At 37.0% G+C, this 23,709-nt stretch overlaps 1 protein-coding gene across 2 annotated transcripts in view; it reads left to right on the plus strand.

The window, feature by feature from the left end:
• Nucleotides 1-23,541, plus strand: part of Slga (proline dehydrogenase slgA) — a 49,996-nt gene extending 26,455 nt beyond the window's left edge. Inside the window, exons 2-12 of one of the 2 annotated variants that reach the window (XM_076784652.1) lie at nucleotides 6,294-6,502; nucleotides 6,999-7,133; nucleotides 10,627-10,808; nucleotides 19,409-19,473; nucleotides 19,808-19,992; nucleotides 20,151-20,325; nucleotides 20,694-20,804; nucleotides 20,893-21,024; nucleotides 21,502-21,701; nucleotides 21,780-21,868; nucleotides 22,174-23,541. In XM_076784652.1, coding sequence (XP_076640767.1) covers nucleotides 6,294-6,502; nucleotides 6,999-7,133; nucleotides 10,627-10,808; nucleotides 19,409-19,473; nucleotides 19,808-19,992; nucleotides 20,151-20,325; nucleotides 20,694-20,804; nucleotides 20,893-21,024; nucleotides 21,502-21,701; nucleotides 21,780-21,868; nucleotides 22,174-22,379 — 1,689 coding nt within the window. In that variant the 3' untranslated portion in view covers nucleotides 22,380-23,541. The remainder of the gene's footprint in view (nucleotides 1-6,293; nucleotides 6,503-6,998; nucleotides 7,134-10,626; nucleotides 10,809-19,408; nucleotides 19,474-19,807; nucleotides 19,993-20,150; nucleotides 20,326-20,693; nucleotides 20,805-20,892; nucleotides 21,025-21,501; nucleotides 21,702-21,779; nucleotides 21,869-22,173) is intronic. The other variant, XM_076784653.1, reaches the window with a different exon arrangement.
• The last annotated feature ends 168 nt before the right edge of the window (nucleotides 23,542-23,709 follow it).

Here is a 23,709-nt window from a genome sequence, read left to right on the forward strand (position 1 = left end):
CAAGTGTACACTACTTTGGTTGTTCTACTATTTTAACAACAGTCGCGAAACTCGCCGCCTTTAATGGGTGGAGGTAACTTCCTATAAAATTAATTCGAATTGCGTTGCCCAGCGTATGCAATGCCGGAGTCATTCGTGACCCGTAGCGGTGAGGATAAGCTCGAGCGACCGTCAATATGTACAATTTTATTCCGACATGACGACTGTAACTGAAAACTGTAGTGAAATATCGGCGTGGGTAAGAAATGATTCCGACATAGGCCTAGAATCAATGTCGCCAGATGAGGGGAGGGAACACGAATTGAGGGGAAAAAGTTACCATCTCTCTGCCAGTACCGGAGTATGCACGACTAGTGTTCCTGATTTCTCAATATTTTTTATTTCTCCAGGTCCGCGTAGAACTCGCAGGAGCCCGAAGGTTAATTCGTGTCGCTTCCGCGAAGGTAGATTTAACAAATAACTGGACGTGCAATTGCATTTGATATATAAAATAATAAAACAATTTTTGACATTTACCAATATTCACAAAATACTTAATTCTCTCAATTCTTTTAACGAAATTATCGTAGTTGAAATATGGACAAATTCTCGAGGACCGGAGATTTAATGTTCAAATATTTTTTGTGTCCATTATTTATTTGAATTTCTCAGCATAATTGCAGAAACATGTTCGAAGAAGTCGTCACGTATAATGTGTAAATTACTATTTTGTCGAGTCACATTCGGTTACGAACTATCGGTGCTCGTGAGGAATAGTTATCAGGTAATTTTATTATTTTGTAAACGATGACTCGTCGACAATGGAGACGCGCATGTTAACTTTAACACATGAATGGGCGGAATTGTTGATAATTCTCGTTCATAAAAGGTCCACTCAAGTGTTTAACACTAATTGGTGAAAGCCACAGAACTCAGGCATTCCCACCGGTGAAAATTATCTGGCATAATTTCTACACCGAAAACGAATGCGCGAAGTGTGTGTACATAGCTTGCAGTGTATAACTGCGTTGCCCGTGGTACTTTCGCGATTGTTTACCTATTAGGAAGTTATCAGTAAGTATATGTAACGTTGGCAAACTTTGGTAATCTTCCGGACACTCTCTTATCACGGATACGTAAACAAAATAGTAGCCAGCGTACACAATGGTTCGCGACCGTAAATATTGTTACTCCTCGCGATTAGGCTCGTTCCGCTCGCGTATTTTTCTGTCTACCGTACTACACCCGCATGAAAGGTTTCTCCAACTGTCTGTCGAAGAACAGTTGTCATTAAATTGTACACTGAGCGAGAAAACAGTATTTTTCACTTTCTATATTTTTGTAGAATCTTTTGTCTGCATTATTTTGGAACTGTTCTATCATTTGTAACAGGACTATCCGACATGAAGTGGTAAATAGAAAATTGGCTAATTTTAGTTATATCAATGTTTCTTTGGCAATGTTTAATTTTGTATGCAGCAAGGTTGTTTTAAGTTAAATATTTCCTTCTATAATTCTTTTCTTCGTTACTTTACATTTTCATAAAATCTTTTTTAGCCATTAGAATAAACATGCACACCAGAGCTGCACAACATGCCAACGTGCCTTGCTTAGCGGGCGAGGGCGCCTGCCGATGCCCGTGGCAGTGTTGCCAGATGAGGGGAGGGAGCACGAATTGAGGGGAAGAAAGTTACCCTCTCTCTGCCAGTACCAGAGTATGCGCAGAGACGGAACGCGCGTCGGGAACTCGGGGGATAGCGCGGTAGAAGGGGAAATTAGAGAGAGGGAACAAGTCTTGATCTGGCGAAACTGGCTCCGTGGGTACAGTTACTATAGCGGAGTGGGGATAGGGCGTAGCACAGCCGTGGCTCGCCACGTAACTGCGACATGGCGTGTGACAAATACATGCAGCGTTGCCCGTACGGGCGTGGCTTCGTGCCCGCCGTTCTGTGTATGCCCAGGGCAGACGCTGAACAGCTCTGGTGTGTACTAAATATAATTTTTCTTTTTTACGTAGAACATTGCAGGCGATGAGGTAGTTCTAATTATGGCAGTTGTGAAAGAAATCACAAGCCTAGGGGTTAATGCAGTACATGTTGAAAAGGTGCATACTATAATAGAAAGTATAAAGTATAAATACAGGCTAAAATTAGGAGGTAGAAAGATCGAAACTAAACATAGTGAAAAATTGGACGGGAATAGGATGGTTTTATATCGAGCTGGAAAATTCCTTTTTGACACCCGATCCCTACGATTTCGACGATAAATTGTCTCGTGAAACCTACCGCGATCAGATCGATGGGGAAACGTCCTCGCAATTACATTCAACCCTTTCGCGTTTGCATCATAACGATCGGCTGTATTCTATTTCGGGGCCACGACTAATTACGCCTCTTGTTGTTCGGCTAACTTGTATCGATTTTATAGCAATATGCGTTAATTGATTCCTTATTTGTCCCTTGAAGACATATCGAACGGGGGTGCGTCTACTCTCATTAGATATTATTGCTAATCAATTTATTAGAGACTGAATACAGCTGTTCTCTACTGGATTTATTTTGCATAAATAAAAATAATTCGTTATTATTTCGCACTTTATTCCAAATGAGGTACGTCTGTCATGGATACACATATTTTAACATTTGAACAGGGATTCTTAAAAGATGGAAATGCATATTGAAATAAAGTAGCAATCTTTCAGTTTGCTGATTTTGGGGATTTTTATGCAAAATAAAGATTGTCTGAATTAATTGCAAGCTATAGGAGCCAATACATTCCTCTTTTTTAATCATTTTACTGAGCTGCTGAGCATCACATGACGGTACCCTTTAATTTCTTTAAATAATGCAGGATTTACTTATAAATGCTTACAATATACAGTTTAGTTATGACACTCAATGTGAACTATTATTTCTTTAAGTGTAGAAGATACATTTTTTGTGTTTCTAGAAATAGTTCAGTTTGAAGAATTGCCGTAATTGTAAATGACCGTTACAAGAAAACAACGAAAATTGCAGTGGCATTGCAAATAGAGGAACGAACCAAGCATGGCGTTTAGTATAACACCCACGAGTAAGTGGTGCTGTAGTTATTTCGGTTATGCAACAGGGCTTGCAGTTATCGATCAGCTAGCGTCTAAGAACTTTTTGCCAAGACCGTATTGATCCTGGCAGAGTTCGTAGACGCGTTTCACACGACCTATATGGTTCTAATCAATGCTCGTTACGTGCACACTAACCCCGCATGCGAGATGTGTAACCCGAAAAGTAGATATCTCTGTTATCACGGAACAGAAGGACGAAAATCATAATTTAAAAAAATTGCAAGATAGAATCTCCAGTTCGCTCCAGTTTGTTGCAATTCAGGTAGAAAATTTTTATTTTGCATACAGATCTCCGCTGTCTAATATTATTACCAACGTCCATATGCTATTCTTGTATTATAGTATTTCAATATTACTGACATACCACGTCCATGATTGTCTCGAAATAGAATTCGTGCCTAAAGCTTAGATCACATAACTTAGACCGTGCTCTCTCACAGCTCACCGCAGCTAGGTAAGGCATAATTACCTAGTCTTGGTCTTGAAATACATTGTTAGTCATACCAGCTGTCTCCGATCATTCTAAGCTCAAAATATATCAGTTGAGGTAGTGTTGGTGGACATCTGTTGTGACCGTGACTATATTTCGAGTATCTTTGCAGGAAAATAGATCGTAGAACGTTTGATGAACTACAGCAATAAACATGCTCGCAGAACATAAATTTTACTTTACGAAATACATTTATTTCGAACGATTTTGGCCGAATAAGTCAAATCTTACCCTAATGCGCACATCTTTCGCGAGAACGGTCACACGCAAATCAACCATAGCACCTTATCTGCCACGATCCGTTTTTCCATGTGTTTTACTCATTTATGGCAAAAACGAGTACGTCAAATACAAAATAGTGAAAACATTTTGAGCCGCCGGTGGCTGTGCCTATTTTTATCCAGAGTAGGTATCAAAATAGTCATACGTGCATTCAGTTTTTGGCAATTAAACTAAATGAATAGCTGTTGCATTGGGAATAACACGGAATAAGTAGTATGTTTACACGAAGCGCCATTGAAAATACAATTTAAAAAATTAATGATTAAATGGCCTTAATCTTTAATTATACTAAAAATAGGGTTAAATTATTAAGAAAAGAAGCAAATGTCTATGCAAGTTCCTGTACCTTGCAATCCCGATTTTGCATAAAAATCGGCAGTCTATATATTACTATTCTGTGGAAACCTCTAGCCCAATGCTAAACTTATCCGCTCGACATAGTCTCAGCAAATGCACGGGACTGCGAGATTTTACAATTAGGGCAGTCCGAGATACATACCGTTTTCTCGAGCTGCTGAATTCTCTAGTTCAGCCATAGTTTAAATGCTCCTCCTCGATCTTGCAAAGCACGATGTTAACATCCACGCGACATAGCAGCAAAATGGATGCGGATCGCGCGAAATGTCATAGGGTATTTTTCGCATAACTGGCGATAGCTAGATCGCATGCGAGGATGCAATAGTGTCGGCCTATGTATATTTACCGATCACTCTTTCTGGAGCATTCATTTCCCTATATCTTTCTTATCAGCGTCGCCTATCGATCAATACGGACGCACATATACGTGTGCTGAAGGTGTTAGGGTAATAGGGTGTGCGACTTTATGGGTTTGCAATTCGCGATGAGTGCAGTAGAGAATATTCTCTTTTGGGAGCAGAATATGTCGCATTTAAAGCCTCAAATGGTATGCAATTTATTCAATGAGTTTCTTAACGGTGAATACAAAAATGAGTATTAGTTTCAAGTATTTCTTTATCCAAAATAAACATTTATTGCTTCAATCGCAACGAGCCAAACGGAATTTTCTTTCTGCCTTTAGTAATTGTAATACGTTAGAAACGAAATATTAATTGTCAAATTCTTTTGATTTCTCTACTGTTTCAAATCGCACCTACTCGTGCTTGCCACAAATGCATGAAATCAACAGTGATTGCAGGTCTCTTCGAACGCCTAAAGGTCAATTTACACTATACGGATATGTATATGTAGTGTGAATCGACCTTAACGCGCAAACGATCGTTTACTATGAGATTTAGTTCGCGGATAGTTTGTCGACAGAGCTTGTAAAACAATCGATCCTGCTAAGTTATCGTTAATATTTATCGCGATGAGTTATTATACCTGGGAACAGTCACTTGTGTTTGTCTCGCAGAAAATGTCAAATGTAAATGACAATATCGATCGCAGGGCGACATATGGTCTCTTAAAGTTTTTAGTCTAACGTTACACTTCAAACTATGCTTATTCGCTAACAAATTCTCTTGAAAAATTCTCACATCTTTTGCTGGGTTCAATGATTATTACCAAATTCAGCCGACAGAATTTGTTTATCCTGTTTTTGTATCCAGCGTTTATAGATCCTCAGCGTCTTACCTGCCTAGTATAATCTGACCCCTAGAGGGGAATTATTTTTTACTTTTTAGTCGGTCTTAAAAACGTGGTATATTAGAAATTTCTTTTTATTTAAATAATTATTTTTTTTTTGATAAGGATCAATCATGGATCAATCAATCATCTATCAAGAACGTAAACTAGAACAAAGAAAAGCCGGTAAAACTATTAAACAAAACTGCTTGTAACACGAGCCACGATTTACGGTCGATAAAACGGAATATTTTTATGACGGATACATTGTACACGTCGTTTTTCATTCGACTGAATCGTTATAGTAATTTTGCGCGCGGGATATACCACACACCGCTACACAGGTCATAATTCATATCTGTGACTCATGATGTTCACAGTTCGCTCTCATCGGAAACAAACGCAACTCATTCACCGCAATTCAAGCGCTTGAATTTAATTTCCTCGCCGTCCAGTTTTTACTTCGATCCTAGCAGGAAGTTTCCGTTTTTTATCTGCATATTCTTTATATTTTTGTGTACAAGTTTATTCAGTAATTTTTTTTCAGAATCGAGTCTTGATTGGGAAAATTAATTTTTGCGATAGTTTTTTTTTTAAGAAAAACGTCGAACCTGTAAAATATAAGAAGAGTAACTAAAATGTTCATTCTGTTGTATGTAAGAATTGTAAAATCTTCAACTGTAGCAATGACCGTCTACTATCTTCTACTACAGTTCTACTAGCTAGCTAGTTATTTTTATTGCTCCGTAGATTTATTGCTTCAGTTCAAAAGGGAGGGATGTAAAAATAATCGGGAACAAATCGTGATTCTGGTTGGTATCGTTTCACTTGAAAAGAAATTCTGTTCTGTTGCAGCTAATGAAAATCACCAAGTCTCTGCTTGGCGAGAAACTTTTCACAATGCTTATGAAGTCCACATTTTACGGTCACTTTGTCGCCGGAGAAGACGAGGTGCAGATCACTCCTGTCCTGGATAGGCTAAGACAGTTCGGCGTGAAGCCGATCCTCGATTACTCTGTCGAAGAGGACATCTCTCAAGAGGAAGCGGAACGACGCGAGATACAGTATGTATCCGACATTTGAACCGTCTACAGCCTGGCATCATACAATTTTTACTGTTGAGGCTTTCCCAACGTGTCGAGGCTTTCCCTTTTTTTTGCGAATTATTTCCCAACGTTGCAGAAACAATAAAATGAACCCCCGAAAGCCTCAACAACAAGAACAGTATGTATCAATCACTGTTGCATCCGTTGCACTCGTTCCCCATACGCTAGCTACCGTTGTTGCATGTGCACACGTGACTCACTTGATTCACGTTTCCAGCGGATTGAAAGAGTACAGCTGTAAACCCCATCATTTGTGAACACGTTTCTATGACGTTACAATGTTAACGCTTTTTGTCTACCGGTAATTTTCTAACACAGTAGCGACCTCAATTATCCGAACTAACAGTGAAACATAAATAAACGCTCGTCTAACAGACCAGTGATCCAATTACAACGCTGGGCTCGATCTTGATTAATTTGTACAATAAACAGTGTTGCTTGTGGATTGTCTTAGATTGAGCTATGTAAATTTGAAGCATGTTGGGATACTAGTGACTTCAGGCGTCAGGTGTTCGGATAATCGAGGTGGTACTGTAATCCATTTAAAAGAGGACATCTTTCAAGAAGAGGCGGGACAACGTGAGATACAGTATGTATCTGATTTTTATTGTTGAGGCTTTCCGATCGGAGCCCTATCCTTTTCGAATCGTTTCCCAACGTTCCGCAAGAATACAATGTACCCCGAAAGCCTCAACAAAAAAGAACACAGTATGCATCGATATCACTGTTGCATCCGTTGCACTCGCTCCCCAACATTAGACGTTGCTGTTCAATGTGCACGAACCGCGTGCACAGATGATTTACTTGATTCATGTTCGCAGTGGATCAAAAAAGTATCGAATCACAAGTATTTGGGTTGGAACAAAAGTTCGTAGCTTTTTTAGATTGAAATTCAAAGAGAAAATTACGATATTTATTCAATGATATGATAAGTTACCTCGAGTAATGGCGAAAAGCAATAGAACAGAATTGAATGTATGTTATTGAATAAATCGACGAACGAATATCTTTATTTTATTTTCGAATATTCATTGAAAAAAACGCAACGAACTTTCGTTCCAACCCAATATCATCGTCGAGTCACACTCGGGAGTGCAAAGGGTTAACAAATCAAGATCATACTAATATGCTGCTTGTTCGACTCACATCAGAGAAGTAGCGTGTCTTTATCTTTTTTTTTTATCCACTGTACCTCGATCGAGCAGCACCACTTTCACGGTTTCTCATTGGTAGAATACGATGACACATTAGCAACTCGCAAGGACTTGGCTAGGACCTCATCATCATGAGCGCACAAGACAAACGCGAAATCGAGTGAGTAGCGTGCACAATCGAACGCGTTAGCCCTTTGACGTATGAATTCATTGAAATTCGATGAAAATACTGTTTATCATTTAAGTATGGTTCTTTCAAGTTTCTTTTTATTAAGCATGTCCCCCCGTGGGCAAGTATTGTTTAAAATACTAAGAAAATGTTCATCGGAAAACCAGTATCAGTCTTTAACGATGGGAAAAATGAGCATGGTCCTTTCCGATGTACACAAATAAATTATATATTTGCAGCATCAAGGATTACAATCCTGATGTCGTCAATATATCGACATTCATCCTCAAAGGGTTAACTTATCATTTGTGTAAGCTTAACAATGAATTTTCGTACAAATTCAAGACGGATATGTTCTTGGGATGATAATAATGTTGCTGGTAATATTTGCTATTGATATTAACACTTTGACTGCCAAACGAACAAATCTCGAAAGTTCCATAAAATCAAACTAGTTTATTTAACGAAAGCAAAATTGAAGAGTTAAAATGAATGAACACTAAATAGCCATTCAACCTTCTCGCATTTTCCAGATCTTAATCAAATTTATTAAGAAAATAAATTTTTAATAATTCCGCCACCCGTGCGTAGCTGACGTGGCAGTCAACGTGTTAAACGATGTTTTATTTCAACGTGTACAATGGCACAAGAAGTACATGATGCGTTTCTTTTACAACAAGGGGTTAAAGTTTTGTCACGTGAGAATCTGGAATCTATCATCAATGGGACAACCTTGGGTGGCTTTCATTGGCCATGCAGAAACGTTTTTGGCTTTCGTGACGATTCATGTGCATTCCATTTTGGGCGTTGGTTTTTGTAGGCTTAGTGTATCTCGAATAGGCAACAGGTAGAAAGCTGAATAAGAGTAAAAGAAATCTTCCAGACCATTGCCGAGCGTCCTACAAGCACAGATCCGCTTTCCCGTCGCGAGGAACATAATTTTTCAAGGAAAAGTGGTCGTTAGGTCGGGATTAGGGTGACCGTTTTTACCTGAAAATTACCTGAAAAAGGTGTCGTTCGTAGAGTCACTCGAGAGGATAGCGAAAGAGGATACTATACTAGCTTCCCAGCAGTGCCATAAAGGGAGATTTCAGTTTTACGGTGAATAAAGAGCACCGTAGCGCAAGGTGATACTATAGCAAAAGAGTCACCTGCTGGATTGCCATTCTTTTGACCGTCGGATTACCAATTTATTATTTTGTAATCCTAGTCAGTCGTTACCTTTACGTGTTTGGATGATAAAGTCTCATTAGCAGACGTTTATAATAGTAAGAATAGAAAGTATCAAATTCAGACCTTTCCAAAATTCTACAAAATTCTGCAAAAATTGTTGAGAGAGAAAAAAATGTAACATTATCTTCGACTAGTTAAAATTATTGCAAGAAGGAGTACATTATTGTAAGAAGGAGTTCCCATTTAGCTTCCATTTCTTACGATCGACTTATGGTTCCGCTGGGAATATTATAGTTCCTTATCTAGTAACCATCGTATTAGCCTAAACGATCATTTTCAATTGTTAATTGCATTAGCCACAAACAAGTCTCGAGGGAATATGTAACACGAAAGGCAATAAATCGTGGTAAACGCGTGCGACTGTGCAAGATAGAAGAATTTATCGATTCCCTGGGTTGCGAAATTTTTCATGAGTACGCGCGCGACAAAGTTTATGCTAGTGCATTGACATGAACATTCTTCTCTTCCCTATCGCTTTCGAACATTCGAAATTAAAAAAATTAATAGAGCTCGACGCACTAGAGACGTTCTTTAAAATAATTGCACAATGTATAATGGATCGTCGCAAGCATAGTCTGTCACACTGACAAGTATCGAGGAGGTTGAAAAATATGTGACACATTAACACTTTGCCAGTCCAGCAATTTAAAAAATTCTATAAAATCAAATTAATTTATTTCATGAAATAGAAATTGAAAAAGTTAAGATGCATGACACCGAGGACTCTTTCGAGAGCTCTTCTTCCTGCATTTTGCAGATTCTAGCCAAAGGTACACTGAGCGTATCGGCGCAGCGAACATTCATTTTTGACCCTTGTGTCTTCTCGTTAACAAATATATAAATTCTACTTTCTTGGCTAATTGAGCTGTTCACAAATCGATTAAACCACCTTCTGAATTTTGTTACATTTTCCTGCCAAACCACACTTGATTGACGCTTATATTTTACCATGTGAAATAAATTTTCTTAATAATCAGGCTCGACACCATTGAATGACAAAAATTGAAAGAACTGTTAAAGACGCATGTACATATGCAGTATCGTCGATTTTCTCTCTACTCTTCCTTTTGTGGAGTTAATCGATTTGACAAACTAACGGCTCAATAACAAATTAACCCTCCGTGAGCAACCAGGATCGTTTGCCATTCTTAAATTTCTACCTTTTCGATATTTACTTTTTCCCATTCGGCGTTCCAACGATTATATATTAAAATAGGGACTTCGATGCGCATTCCAGAATTTTTTTAGATTTTTTTAAAACCTAGAACAGCGAAAAAATTAGTCGCGAACATAAACGACCCAGGGTGCTAGCGGCGTCGATGAAAATAAGGTTGCAGACGGAGGGTTGAATTTAGGTTTGTAGCATAAAGAATATGCGTCGAAACTGTGAAGTCTAACGAGAGTATAATGTAGTTGAATGTCGTAGAATATTTTGGGTATTGACACATAAGTCTTTGGGAGACGCGTCGCCTGAAGCGTTGAAAGGGAAAGCTCAAAGCAATGACGTGTATAATGATCGATTACAGAGCTTCCGTGTCTGAAGCCGGGGATGAGAAAAGGGAAGGACCCCTGAAGAAGTACCATGTGGCGAAACCATTCGCGGACCGTCGGTACAAAGTGTCCTCGGCGAGAACGTACTTCTACCTGAACGAAGCTTCCTGCGAACGGAACATGGATATATTTATTAAATGCCTCGAATCTGTCGCAGGTGAGTCATTCTCTCGATAACGGGAAGCTACAGAACATTCCCGTGCTCCAACACTCCACCGGCATCCTTATCCTGTCATTGCTTCCCTTCCTTGATAGCGAGACACCAGAAAATTCTTCTAAAGACTTCATTTTTATTGTAAAGTACAGTAGTCTTGATCTAACAAGGGAACATATTCAACTGATACAAGCCGATTTTGATGAAACTTATGTGAGATATAGTTCTTCGAAAAATATTTGACACGTCTTTTTTTTTATCGGCAACCATCCACTTTGAAGGGGTGAAAACAGCCCTGAAAGTTACGGGAAACCAGTGGCCGAAAAAATTAAATTTTTTTTAAAATTGTGTATTTTCTAATGGAAAATGTAGTCGCGCAAGAAAATTTTGACAAAAGTTTTTTGTTTAAACTATATATTAGAAATGTGACATTTTTTGCAGTTTCTCTTATTTATTGTTAGTTCATTTTAATGTAAACACGGGTGTGGGATCTTTGATCCAAAATAGGGGATACGTGTTTTAGGATTTTTTTTTCTTCTTGCCATTTGACACTAATTATGCATAATGAAAGATAGTCTAGCACCTGGCGTACAGTGGGGACAAGCGGAGCATATCTCACTACACGTGTACAGGGTGTCTTACCGACAAATGTTTCAGATAAGAATTGAATTGTGCCGAGTGTGTCATAATTTGGTGTTATCAGTTTACTCGTGGGTGAACTCGTTAAGGTCATATGAAGGTCAACTTCGTTTATTTTAAATGGAATTATATACTTTTTAGTGCATCAATCGATGCAGTTGGAGATTCTTTATAAAAAAGTGTTAACCTTTCTATATTGAAAAATTAGTCGTTTAGGAGATATTTCGATTTAAATAATTCCAACACACCATTACTGTCGCAGTAAGACGTTCGCTTTTATGCCTTACAGAAAATGTTCAACATAATGACCATTTGTATCACGACATTCAGCAACAATTCTTTGTTTTATATCAGCCACTGTAGTCGGAGCTTCAGCGTAAACTATATTTTTCAAATGGCCCCATAAAAAAAGTTGAGGGGCGACCGTGCGATCGGGTGATCGTGCTGAAAAATGAATGGGACCTCCTATTCCAATCCAACGATTTGGAAATACTTGATTTCCGAAGCATAATGTGCAGGACATACATTTTGTTGCATCCACATTGTTAGACGAATATTTAGTGACACATCCTCCAGTACAACAGTAACGATATCTTAGAATTATTTAAATCGAAATATTTCATAAACGACTAACTTTTTAACATAAATAGATGAATACTTTTTCATAAAGAATGTCTAATTGCGTCGATCGGTGCATTAAAAAGTATATAATTCTATTTAAAAAAGCGAAGTTGACCTCCATATGACCTTAACGCGTTCACCCACGAGTAAACTAATAACACCAAATTATGCCCTACTCAGCACCATTTAATTCTTATCTGAAATATTTTTTGATAGGACTAACAATAGCAAAGAAATCAAGATGTTAAAATCGGGTGAAACACCCTGTATATCACGATGGACGTTTTTCACGAGGTACGATTCTGGCTTGTGTAAACATAATATGGCTCGGGCATGTCTCGTGGACGATACACGACGCTGTAAAGACCCGTGTTGTTAACATATATCGAGAATTCACTGTAATTTGAACTGTATTTAGTGGTCAATGTAATTGGCGGTATGTAGGGCTGTCCGGGATCCGTTTTACACGCGCTGTCCTTTTCTGCGTTCGGTTACAAGAAAATAGTAGCCCTACGCGATCTGTGTCACAGAACCAACCCGAGGATTGGGCTTAGATCAAGACTTTACCGCACTGATGTTACAATGAAAAAATCAACATTTTTATTTCGGATAAAAACTGATAAGAGATTATTATTATGTTTCTCATTATTAATGTAATTATTTTTACTCACAAATGTAACTATTTTTGTTTTGCTCTGTTGCACAGAACTGCAGCCCCTGGCTGCAAAAATTATTTTCTTGTTGCTTTGTCCTGTAGAACTGCAGTCCCTGGCTAATGAATTAGGACCATTTTCAATATTTTTCATGATTATAACGACGTGTTTTTACTTGACTAGTATTTCTCTTTGCACTCGCAATACGAGCTAGGCTTCCAATATTGTTGCATAAATCCATAAATTCCATTAGAATGCAAACGGTTAAAATTATAGAGCTTTCTAGGGAAATTACTGAATTAAGTGCAAATTCACTTACAATTCACTTCAAAATGAAAAGTCAGGTTCATTAATTTCCTCGCAATTTTCACGAGACGATCTAGTCACTTTTAGTGTTCGCTAGTTTTAACGTTAAAATGTTGCATACATATGCACATACATTAGATGCTTGTATTGTCTTGTCCTATGAGTGGCCTCATCGCTTTTTTTATTGCCCACAATTTTCCTATTGAAATGGTTCAGCGAACAAGCGGTAAAATATAGTAATAACTCTACACATAAACTAACGACATGAAAATAAAATACATATGACAAGACATTATATTCAAGAAAGCGACATTTCTGGTTCTAATTTATTGGCCAGAGGTTGCGTTACAAATTTAAAAAATTGATGCTATTAAGTAATTCAGAGAACATATAATAATTCATGGGTTCCACGGATGGATCCCACAGCTGATTCCCTCGCTCCAATCCCATAGAAGAGTTCTACACGTGCAAGCGCTTTGATACGAACACAGTAATGGAAAGTGTGAAAATTATAAAAAGTTTGCGACTCCCGAGACAGACGTCTAAGCGGCGATAAAGATAACGTTACACGTGTCGGGAAACATTCAGACGTTCGATTCTGCACAGTCTGGTCAAAATGCAAATGATTAGCGAGGCAGACATCGGTAAGTCTGTGCGAAGAGATAAAGAGAGTTGTGGGGAAAGTACTGGCTGTGTGGCTACTGCCCGAAGTTCATCCGCTTAACGAACTGTTCATTAAATGCTCGGTAAAATTGCGCAATTAACGAGATAAAAACAATTATTCGTGCACAATACGCTGCCGATATATTGGTCTGGCTATTGCACGATTTTACAAATTAAAAAACTCGCTATGTTACGCAATGCTATTGTTGCTACATCAAACTGCTGGTAAAAGAAGAATTCATTGAGAAATGCCAAGATAATTGAAGGAAAATTAAATTCATGGATCAAAATCATGGATTAAAAGGACAAAATGCTACAATATTAAATGTTTATGAATTTTTTAAACGTAAATTTTTTAAATAAACATCTATATGAGTTTTTCAGCAAAAAGAAATCGAGAAAATTGTTTAAAATTCAGTCATATTTACAATAGAAAAATCTATGTTTTAGTTTTCATAAAAATTTCAGAATTCTACAAAATGGCAACTCCCAAACGTTAACTAGATATTTTCTCAAGAGCACTTTACTCGCCAGTGGAAATTTCACGATTTTTCAAAATCCGTCGCATGAATCTTGGGATAATCTACGTTTGTTCACTGTAAAGATTATCACTTATTGCGCCTGGCGGTCGTCACTGTCGCATAAATCATTGCAACTTAAAGTAATCGTTTCGCGACTGTATTGCTAAACGGTTGTAAAGCAGAAAAGCTGCTGTATGATTAATTGGATGCAATATTGCGCAGCTCTAAATCATGGCAGTTTTGATTACGGAACTTTGAACGCGGTACTCAACCAGGCAACTCGAAAATCGCGTGAGAAATCAGCGCGAGCCTTTTCAATCATTATAATTATTGCCAGACGCACTTATATCACATAAATCCTCGAAAATTGCTGAAGTCCAAAATAAAATTCTACACAGTTTCATGATATTTTAATATATTAATAGAGACATGAAATACCCTAAAATTTTTATTTCTTTATCCCTCACATCGTGTTCACTTAATTGCTACGTTTATGTCGCTTCCGTGAAACTGCAGCAGCAGTAAAGGAACTAATAATTATTTAATTTGTCTTAAAATTGAATACTTATTCTTGCAAAATCACATTAATCTGAGTAACATTCGTGTACAAAAGATTAAACAAAAAAAAAAATCAATATTACAACAGTGTTATTCGTTACCATAAGTTCGCAAGAGTCGAGAAATTTGGAGTTGATTCGAGTTGAGGAAAATGAGTTTTCGGGGTAGAATTTTTCCACTAAAAATTAATTTATACGGCGCCCGATGTTTGGCACTGTGGAAAAACCCTTCGAGGTTGGAAACGCACAATGGAAACGTATAGGAGTCGTCATATTTGCTATCTGTACTTCTGGTGTATCTGTACTTCGGTGTTAGAGACATTCGAAGGCCGCGACGCTAGAGGTCATTACCGCCGTCATGACATCAGCCGCGGAGCACGCGACGAAAAATGTCGTGTTTCATTTAAAGAAGCCAAGGTGACTTTCACAATCTCGTGTTAGCTATTTTAGGGTTAGTTAGTTAACATATCGTTTATCAATGAACATTGTACTTTTGAACAAAGCTAATCTGTTCACGTGTCGGCCCTCCCACCGTCTGATGGAAAACTCATGACATTCGCCATCCATAGGTCAATGGCTTGAGGAACGTGGCAAGTAATCAACTGAAATTGATTAAAAACAGACGGGTCAAGAGGCGATCAGGCAATTTTTTTCATTTGTCAGTTTTTAGCTCTTCAGGATCAAACTACCCCTCCGGGGTTAATCGAAGTTACGCTTCCACAATTGCAGTACACAAGAGATACTGTAAGGGAAATGTGTAGAACGATTAGACTGCAGATTTTATGCATTTACGATAAAATTGGGTAAATGAAATTCAAAATAGTGGAGACATTTAAAGCATTTAAAAATATTGTTGTATTCTTTTCACGTCTATAAAATTATTAAGACACAATATAAATGCCTACGTAGCACTTGTATCTGGCAATTCATACAGACAATTTTTATGTTGCATAAAGATCCGCACTCTAAATTGATGATTTTCAATGAGTGATGGAATATTATATATATATTTTTATACATATCTTTTGTAGTGAAGGTGGACATTAAAGTTAACTTTGATTAACTTTCATTAAATTCAGCTCAAAGTTGTAATACACGCAAAGGAGATACTATGTACAAGGAAAGCGTGCATAATGACATTCAACGAGTTATGGAACTGTATAAATTTTTTTTTTTAATGAAGATGGACATTGTACTTCTATTGTAACAATTCCTTTGTGTGTACTAGAGTTTTGGAGGATCGCGAGGCGAAAATGAAACACTTGTGCAAGCTTCGTAGGAAAGCATTTGGCAGAGAAGCTTGAAACAAAATTTTGGATTTATAAAAAAGGGGTTCTTGATGAATCTGCTGCAAAATACTTGAATTTTTGGGCATGCTTGAATAAATACTCGAGACTACTGCAATTGAATAACAAACATATATTTAATTGAATAATAACTTCTACAAAATTGGATCTGATTGTAGCGCAAACTCCTGAAGAAACGATACAACTGTTATCGACGCGTTGAATTATCATTTTCATTCTGACAATATTTTTTCTATTAAAAATATGTTTCTGTTAGCTATGCAAGAGATAAGGAAAAGCGAAGTGAACAGAATTCTGTAATGCATCTATCACGTGGACGTATTAACTTGCGTCGTGGAAACTGTGAATTTTCAAGTTATCGGAATTCCCCTGAAAACACTAACCATTTAAATACTGTTATAGTTACGTAAATGTGAGTTATTCAAAGGAATCTTTTTCCACGACGAGACAAACTGGCAAGGATCAACGAAAAAACGAATCGTGTGAAAGATCTTCAAACGTTTCCACTAACTAATGTGCATTTCCTTCAAGGTACAAGAGCAATAACTGTCTCCTTGTCAGTGGACTGGGAATTATAGTTCTCTCGAATGGCGAGATAATATAGTAATACATAAATATGAAGCTACGTGAGAAACATACAATCGTACATTAATCTTATATTCACGTCGTCGTGTATATATATCATACTATCTATGTAGAATTATCAAATAACAATATAGGTGGCATTAAATGTTACAAATCATAGAATAAATAAAACCTAATTTTTAGACTAATTATTCAACTATTCAAAATTATAGAATTATGCTTGCTCGAAAATTGTGATATTTGTCTAATAGCAATTTTAAACGTCATGTCAATACTAAACATTTTTATGTCTCAAATTTGCATCAATTTATAATTACCCTGGGAGACAGAAATCTGTAGTAATTTTGCTATTTGTCGGCAAGAGCATTCAGTAAGTTTTAAAAACTTTAAATAAGTAAATTAGGATAAGTAAATTTTGAATTAGAAATGGAGTACCTAAGTATTAACATGACGGTTAAATTGAACAATTACATACCAAAAAATATACTGACAAAAACAACAAAATTGATAACACATAATTCTACGAAAAATAAAAACACAAAATTTATTCAATCCTGGAGAACTTGATATATTTTCAAAAATACTGTCTTGAGTAAATCGCGTTCAAAGTTTCGATTGCGATTTGCTACTTATCAGATTATTCCTTCGTATTTGCATACAGTCGTCATTTTTACGATTTCCGTGATGAAATTACCGGGGGCAATATTGCAAAGGTACATTCGCGCCAACGTAATTTTGAAAAATATAGATTATAGTCGCGATTTCTCAGTCTTTATTTTTAAAAATAGTGCATCAGCTACATCTGTGACTCTGTTCTCAATTTTTCATCGAACAATAGATGCTCAGAGGCTTGTCCTGCTCTAGTAAAGATGTTTCCGTAAAAGCATATAGGCCAGCGGTATTTCTTTCTCGGAGGGTTTGCGACTCAAAGCTCGCTTTTCTACGAATAAATTTAGTTCAATCATTTTTGTTCAATATAAAAAGAAACTGTTAACTTTTTAACTTTCTTTAATTTAACTTTTAACTTTTGAAGCACTTTCCAGTAACATTAAAATTCCTTTATTGCAAGAAAAAGTGGCTCGTTTAATTGCAATTAAGAATTTGATGAAATATCGTGGATAGGATTTTGTACAAATGCGATCACATCGATGATAAACTGATTGGTGCAAGCGGGGAAAATTTTTAACGATAGAAAATTTTGCTCGCCGAGAACACGTGGACATGCCGTCTATAAATATCTCCCCTAGAGAATCTTGTATTCTCTTAGGCGTTCGAACAACGTGGCATAACGGTGTCTCGAATTGCCGAAAAAGTTTCCGACTCATTTAAATAATGTAATTCGGCCTGACCAATAATTACTGTCACCAGTACTCGATCAAATTATAGTACGCTTTAGACCGTTGTTCCGTCATTTAGACCATATTTTATATTTTATAGAGAACAAAGAACCATGCATTAACACGTAGGTGTAATAGTTTACTAATTTATGAATCCTATCAAGACATCCGAGAATTGTTTAACAATATTTATATGATGGATTTTTTCAAGCAGTATCTGATAGACTGTAAATCGACATGTTTATATCTTTACTTAGTCACAAATTATGTAAAGTACTATAAGGTAAGGGACCCAATTACTATGCCTATATTAATTATACTTATTTTTAAAGCATAACGAATATTAAAAGAGAGATACTAAATTCTTTTCATTAAAATCTGTCAATATGCTACATATCTCTTTTATGCTCCATATTCATTATGCTCTAAAAATAAGTATAATTAATATAGGCAAAGTAGTTGATACTCCCACAGTAATTGAGTCCCTTACCCTACATTGGATTTTCTCAGATCAAACCGTGTGTTCGTGTGTAACAGGAAGTTGTCAGTGATGTTTAATCCAGCTTTGTGAAATGTATCCTGTAAATAGTATTACTAATTGCGATGTGTGTTGCAGAAGACGAAGCGTAAACATTAAACCTGAAATATCCTACCACACCATCTACTTAAATATCGACCTCGATCCTTGTCCTGATGAGAAGAAGTCACCCTCCAAGCACATAGACCCTTTTCGATTTGTTCCGTAAATATCTATGCTCCTCGGTCGACAGAGGCTACCTTGTAACTAATGGTGCAACCAATCGAGTATTCGTTCTATTTAACCCTTTGCGGTTTAAAGGGTTCCCGAACTTACCATCCATGTTAACCCTTGCACGGCGAATGTAGGTCGTTTTGAAGTATTTGCCACATTTATTCATTTACACGCTTATTCGCATAGTGACACGGTGATAATGTAATACGGCCTGAGCAACTTGCGGCTCACGAGCCACACAGTGTCGCCAGATCAAGACTTGTTCCCCCACTCTAATTTATCCTTCTACCGCGCTATTCCCCAACCTTCCGCCGCGGCTCGGTCACGTGACTTTTTTCCCCTCAATTCGTGCTCCCTCCCTTCATCTGGTGACACTGGCCTGCTGTAAAATATTTCACTGATTTATTTACAACGTTTAGAATTTTCCAAGATTGTATTCACGTACAATGTAATGCAAAGTTGAACAAAATCGTACAAGGGCTATAAGACCGTGCGTACAATTCTAAGTGTGAAATGAAATTTATTCAATTTATTTCGTTTCAGAAAAAAATGTACTCTTCCTCCAGCTTTTTCCTCAAGTCTGTTTTGCATCATTAGTTACAAGATACGCTATAAAGTTTTGTCCAAGTCAAATGTTTTACAATTTCTTATAACTTTGCACAGGTGCTTCAATGGGAGTTGGCATAACAGCTATCAAGTTAACAGCGCTCGGTCGGCCGCAGCTTCTGGTACGTATTGAACAACAAACTGTCGAATAATTCAAATCCTACTTTACCTTTACCCATACGTACCTCTATCATTAAATATATTATAATTATACAAACATTTTTTAAAACATACTCTATTCAAAAATATATAACTTGTGTAATTTTGATTATGTTTACTTAAAAAAAAATTAGGTACGTACTTCAAATGTCCACAAATACGCGTACAAAATCCTACTGCAAAGTAGTTCAATAGTTCTACCGACAAAAACTCCTAAAAATTGGCGAAAATCAGCCTCGAATACCGGAAATGTCCTCTTCGATTGTTCCTGAAAATATTTGTTTTGTACGTCTGCAGCTCCAGTTGTCCGAAGTAATTATGCGAGCACGACAATACATGACTGACGTGGTTGGCGGCGAAGGTGCTGTTTTAAGTCATCACGCAAAGCCAGATGACTTGATGAAAAAGTACGAGGAAGCGCGGCTCGGCGATGCGGCACCAGTGAAAAACTTTCTTCAAAAGATTCAGTCAGACAAACAGGGGTAAGTTCGGACTTTTATCACGTCGTCTAATAAAACTTTTTAATATTCCAAATACTTTTAACAGACTTTTTTATTATAATTTTTGCATTTACAAAGGTATAAAGAGGTGAAGCTAATGGGACAGGCTGGAGTTGTTAATCAATACCGTCTGTTTTCAGTGTCATTCACTTGTTCCCATGGAGTGGTATTTTGGACGAGAATTACGAGCTCAGCGAGACTTTCCAAGTACCTGATATTAAAACAGGAAAGATGGTGAAGCTTATGTCCCAGCTAACTCCTAAGGAGGAGGAGATGTTCAGGAACATGATCAGACGTCTGAATACCATAGTCGGGGTATGAGCATAGGCAAACAAAATAGAAATGTTAGGTCGATGCATATGAAATGTCCGATTTGAAAATGCAAAAAATTCAATTTCCACAAGAGGAATCAGGAAACTATTAGTTCGTTGCAAGAGATGCTGGTTATAATAGTGCTTGTATTGATTAATAAGTTTTACTTAGACAAAAGGTTATTCAACGTTACTGTTAAAAATCGAATATTTCACATGCAGTAACCTAATAGTTATACTATATAAAGTAGTGTATAAAATACAAAGGGGAACCTTGCACTTGTTCTCGTTAAGAGATAGGGTTCCTGATTCTAATGCAACGAAAGTCACTTGATTCAATAACAAAGATGGGTGCGTTGGTTTCTGTTCCAGGTGGCAGACAAATTAAACGTGCGTATAATGATAGATGCTGAACAAACCTACTTTCAACCAGCCATTTCGCGATTGACGTTGGAGATGATGCGCAAGTACAATACAACTAAGGTAACGGTTTTCTCACCATAGATACGTCATTACCTCTTAGTAAATTTTCAGTGAATGATTTCTGACTCCCAAATGGTCTACTCCATAGGCCGTGGTGTTCAATACCTACCAGACATACTTACAAGAGGCTTTTACCGAGGTGAGAACGGACCTTGAACAAGCTGAACGTCAAAATTTCTACTTCGGTGCTAAACTTGTCCGCGGCGCTTACATCGAACAGGTAATTTGCTCATTTACCATATTCATTTTGCACGCTTAAAGACCATTTTCAAGGATTCATGGCGACGAGGGTGGATTTAGTGCCCACTAAACTGAGTAAACATCGATTAAATATGGGTTATTTACAGTAAAAATGAATATCTCGAGCAACACATAATTGAGTAATGAGTGCGATTAAAAATTTGTTGATGGGTCTAGACTCGTAACAATAGTAAAGAAAATTTATTAGATCTTCATAGTTAGTATTACACTTAAGGAAATATGTTTTGAATAACTGTGATTTTGGTGACAGATACTATATCAACGTTACATGTTACGAAAATATGAAAACAATTGAATGTGTGTGATTCCAAGCTGTTCATTTTTTAGGCTACACCGACTAACAATTTTCATTCATTTGCAATTCATCAACTCTTGATTTCCAAAACATTTTGCGTCAATTGTTAACAATATTCGGCTATGTAACACGATTATTTAGGAAAGAGCAAGAGCAGCGGCGATGGGTTATCCTGATCCAACGAATCCCACGTATGAGGCTACAACCGAGGTCTACCATAAGACGCTTATGGAGTGCTTAAGGCGGATGAAACTGTACAAAGATAAAGGCGAGGATCCTAAAAAGATTGGAATTATGGTCGCGTCCCACAACGAGGACACAGTACGCTTTGCAATTGAGAAGTATGCAACGTGTAACATCTTCTACGTTTCTATAATTCCATTCCAGTCCTGCAAACTAATCAATCATTATCGTTTCAGAATGAAGGAGATGGGAATCTCACCGGACGATAAAGTCATCTGTTTCGGTCAGTTGTTGGGGATGTGCGACTACATAACATTCCCATTAGGTACGACAAGTTTTAATCTATAATCTATGCCATTGGTAGACTCTTTATGTAAAATAAAAATTGAACGCTTCGATTGCTAGAAACGGGAGAACTGCACAGTAATATGTGCTTTATCTATTAATTTTTGTTATACACGCATAAAATCTCTAGCTACTAGAATTAAAATAAAATTCAGAATCTTTGTTAGAAAGTAATAAACAGCAAAATTCACGTGATATTCGTCCTCACTTGTTTGTTCAGTAAAGGATTAGTTGCAGATGTGTATCTTTTAAACAAACAAATAATATTATTGACTACATTTTCAGGTCAATCAGGGTACTCAGCATACAAATATATTCCTTATGGTCCAGTCAATGAAGTATTGCCATACCTCTCGCGGCGCGCGCAAGAGAACCGGGGCATACTTAAGAAAATTAAGAAAGAGAAACGTCTCTTGTTGGAAGAAATCAAGAGACGCTTTTCGAGCGGCCAGATATTTTATAGACCGAAAGGAAACTACACCCCCATCTGAGCAGCTGATTCGTAATCTTTGCACAGACAGATTTTAAGTATCAAACTTAAGTAGTGATTGTAAATTATTAAAAAAAAAAAAAAGAAAACAGGAAAAAGGAAAGGAAAGACTTCTGTGGTACGCAGAATAACGTGCGCGCGTGTGTGTGAATGGAAGTATTTGCAGTGTTATTCATTACGCAAAATTTCCTTCCGTGTGACGTTATCAAGTGCAAAACTGCTCAAAATCGCACCATGTGGTAGGACTATGTTCATTGCTCTTTATGTCTGTTTACAGAGAAAAAAAAACTTTTCAGTGAACTGCGCTATTGACATTTTTTTTTAATGATGATCAACACGTTTTACGCTTTCGTTGATGAATGGATGCCCGTGCTCATTAGAGTGTCCGCGATGCAATCATTGAACATCGACGTTTTTTTCAGTAGTTCATTTCACAAGGAACGAAAACTCATAAAAAAAAAAGAATAATCGAAGTCTCGTTCACGGTAATCTTTTTCACGTGGTCGTTGTTCGAAAGGTGGTTCCACGAAAGAATACGAAATTCGATCGATTTGGATTCTAAATAAAATTCTAGTTAAAATGGAAAGAAACGAAAAAATATACCATCGTTCGAAATGTACTAGTTTTGTTGCTAATATTTTATTTAAGAATCTCGTAGTGCGTGCGTGCACGATTATTTATAGTGGACATGTTTAAATATTTGTTGACTTACGTAATTTAGTATTTCTCTCGAACAGATATTATTTCCATATGAAAATATGCAATTGTAAAATTATGCCCCGTGTAGCGAAAACTGCATTTAATTAAGTGGAATACTCGTGTGGAATGAATTTTCAGCCCAGTTTCAATGCTTTATATGCGTAGTTACCATGAACGGTTATTACCAAAGTGATTAGTATTGGCAAAATACTAGGGACTGCAAGTCGTAGCAGAGTCTGCTTGATTTTTGAATGGAAGCGTTCGCACATAACTCTAGAAAGTGGGTCTTACAAGCTTTTAATCAATTAACAATGACTGATGAATAATAAATTATACAAGAAAAAAAAAATGTTGGACACGTTTTTTTTTGGTAAATATCCTGCTATCAGCGTACGGTAAGAGCCACTTTCTAGTATGTGATTGCTACTACGCATGTTGAAATGAAATGAAATGAAAAAAAACAATTAAGTAATCTTGGGCTGAAACAGTGATAAACTGCAAACTAGGAATTGAAGAAAGAGAACGTAATTGTGACACGTTGCATAAGTTTTGGATTCACTTTGCTTCAGCCTAAAGTTGCTTTGTCTTATCGGATAAATCATAGTCATAAATACACGATACTGTTTCAATAA

Source organism: Halictus rubicundus, chromosome 3 (genome assembly GCF_050948215.1).
Source record: "Halictus rubicundus isolate RS-2024b chromosome 3, iyHalRubi1_principal, whole genome shotgun sequence".
Lineage (NCBI taxonomy): Eukaryota > Metazoa > Arthropoda > Insecta > Hymenoptera > Halictidae > Halictus > Halictus rubicundus.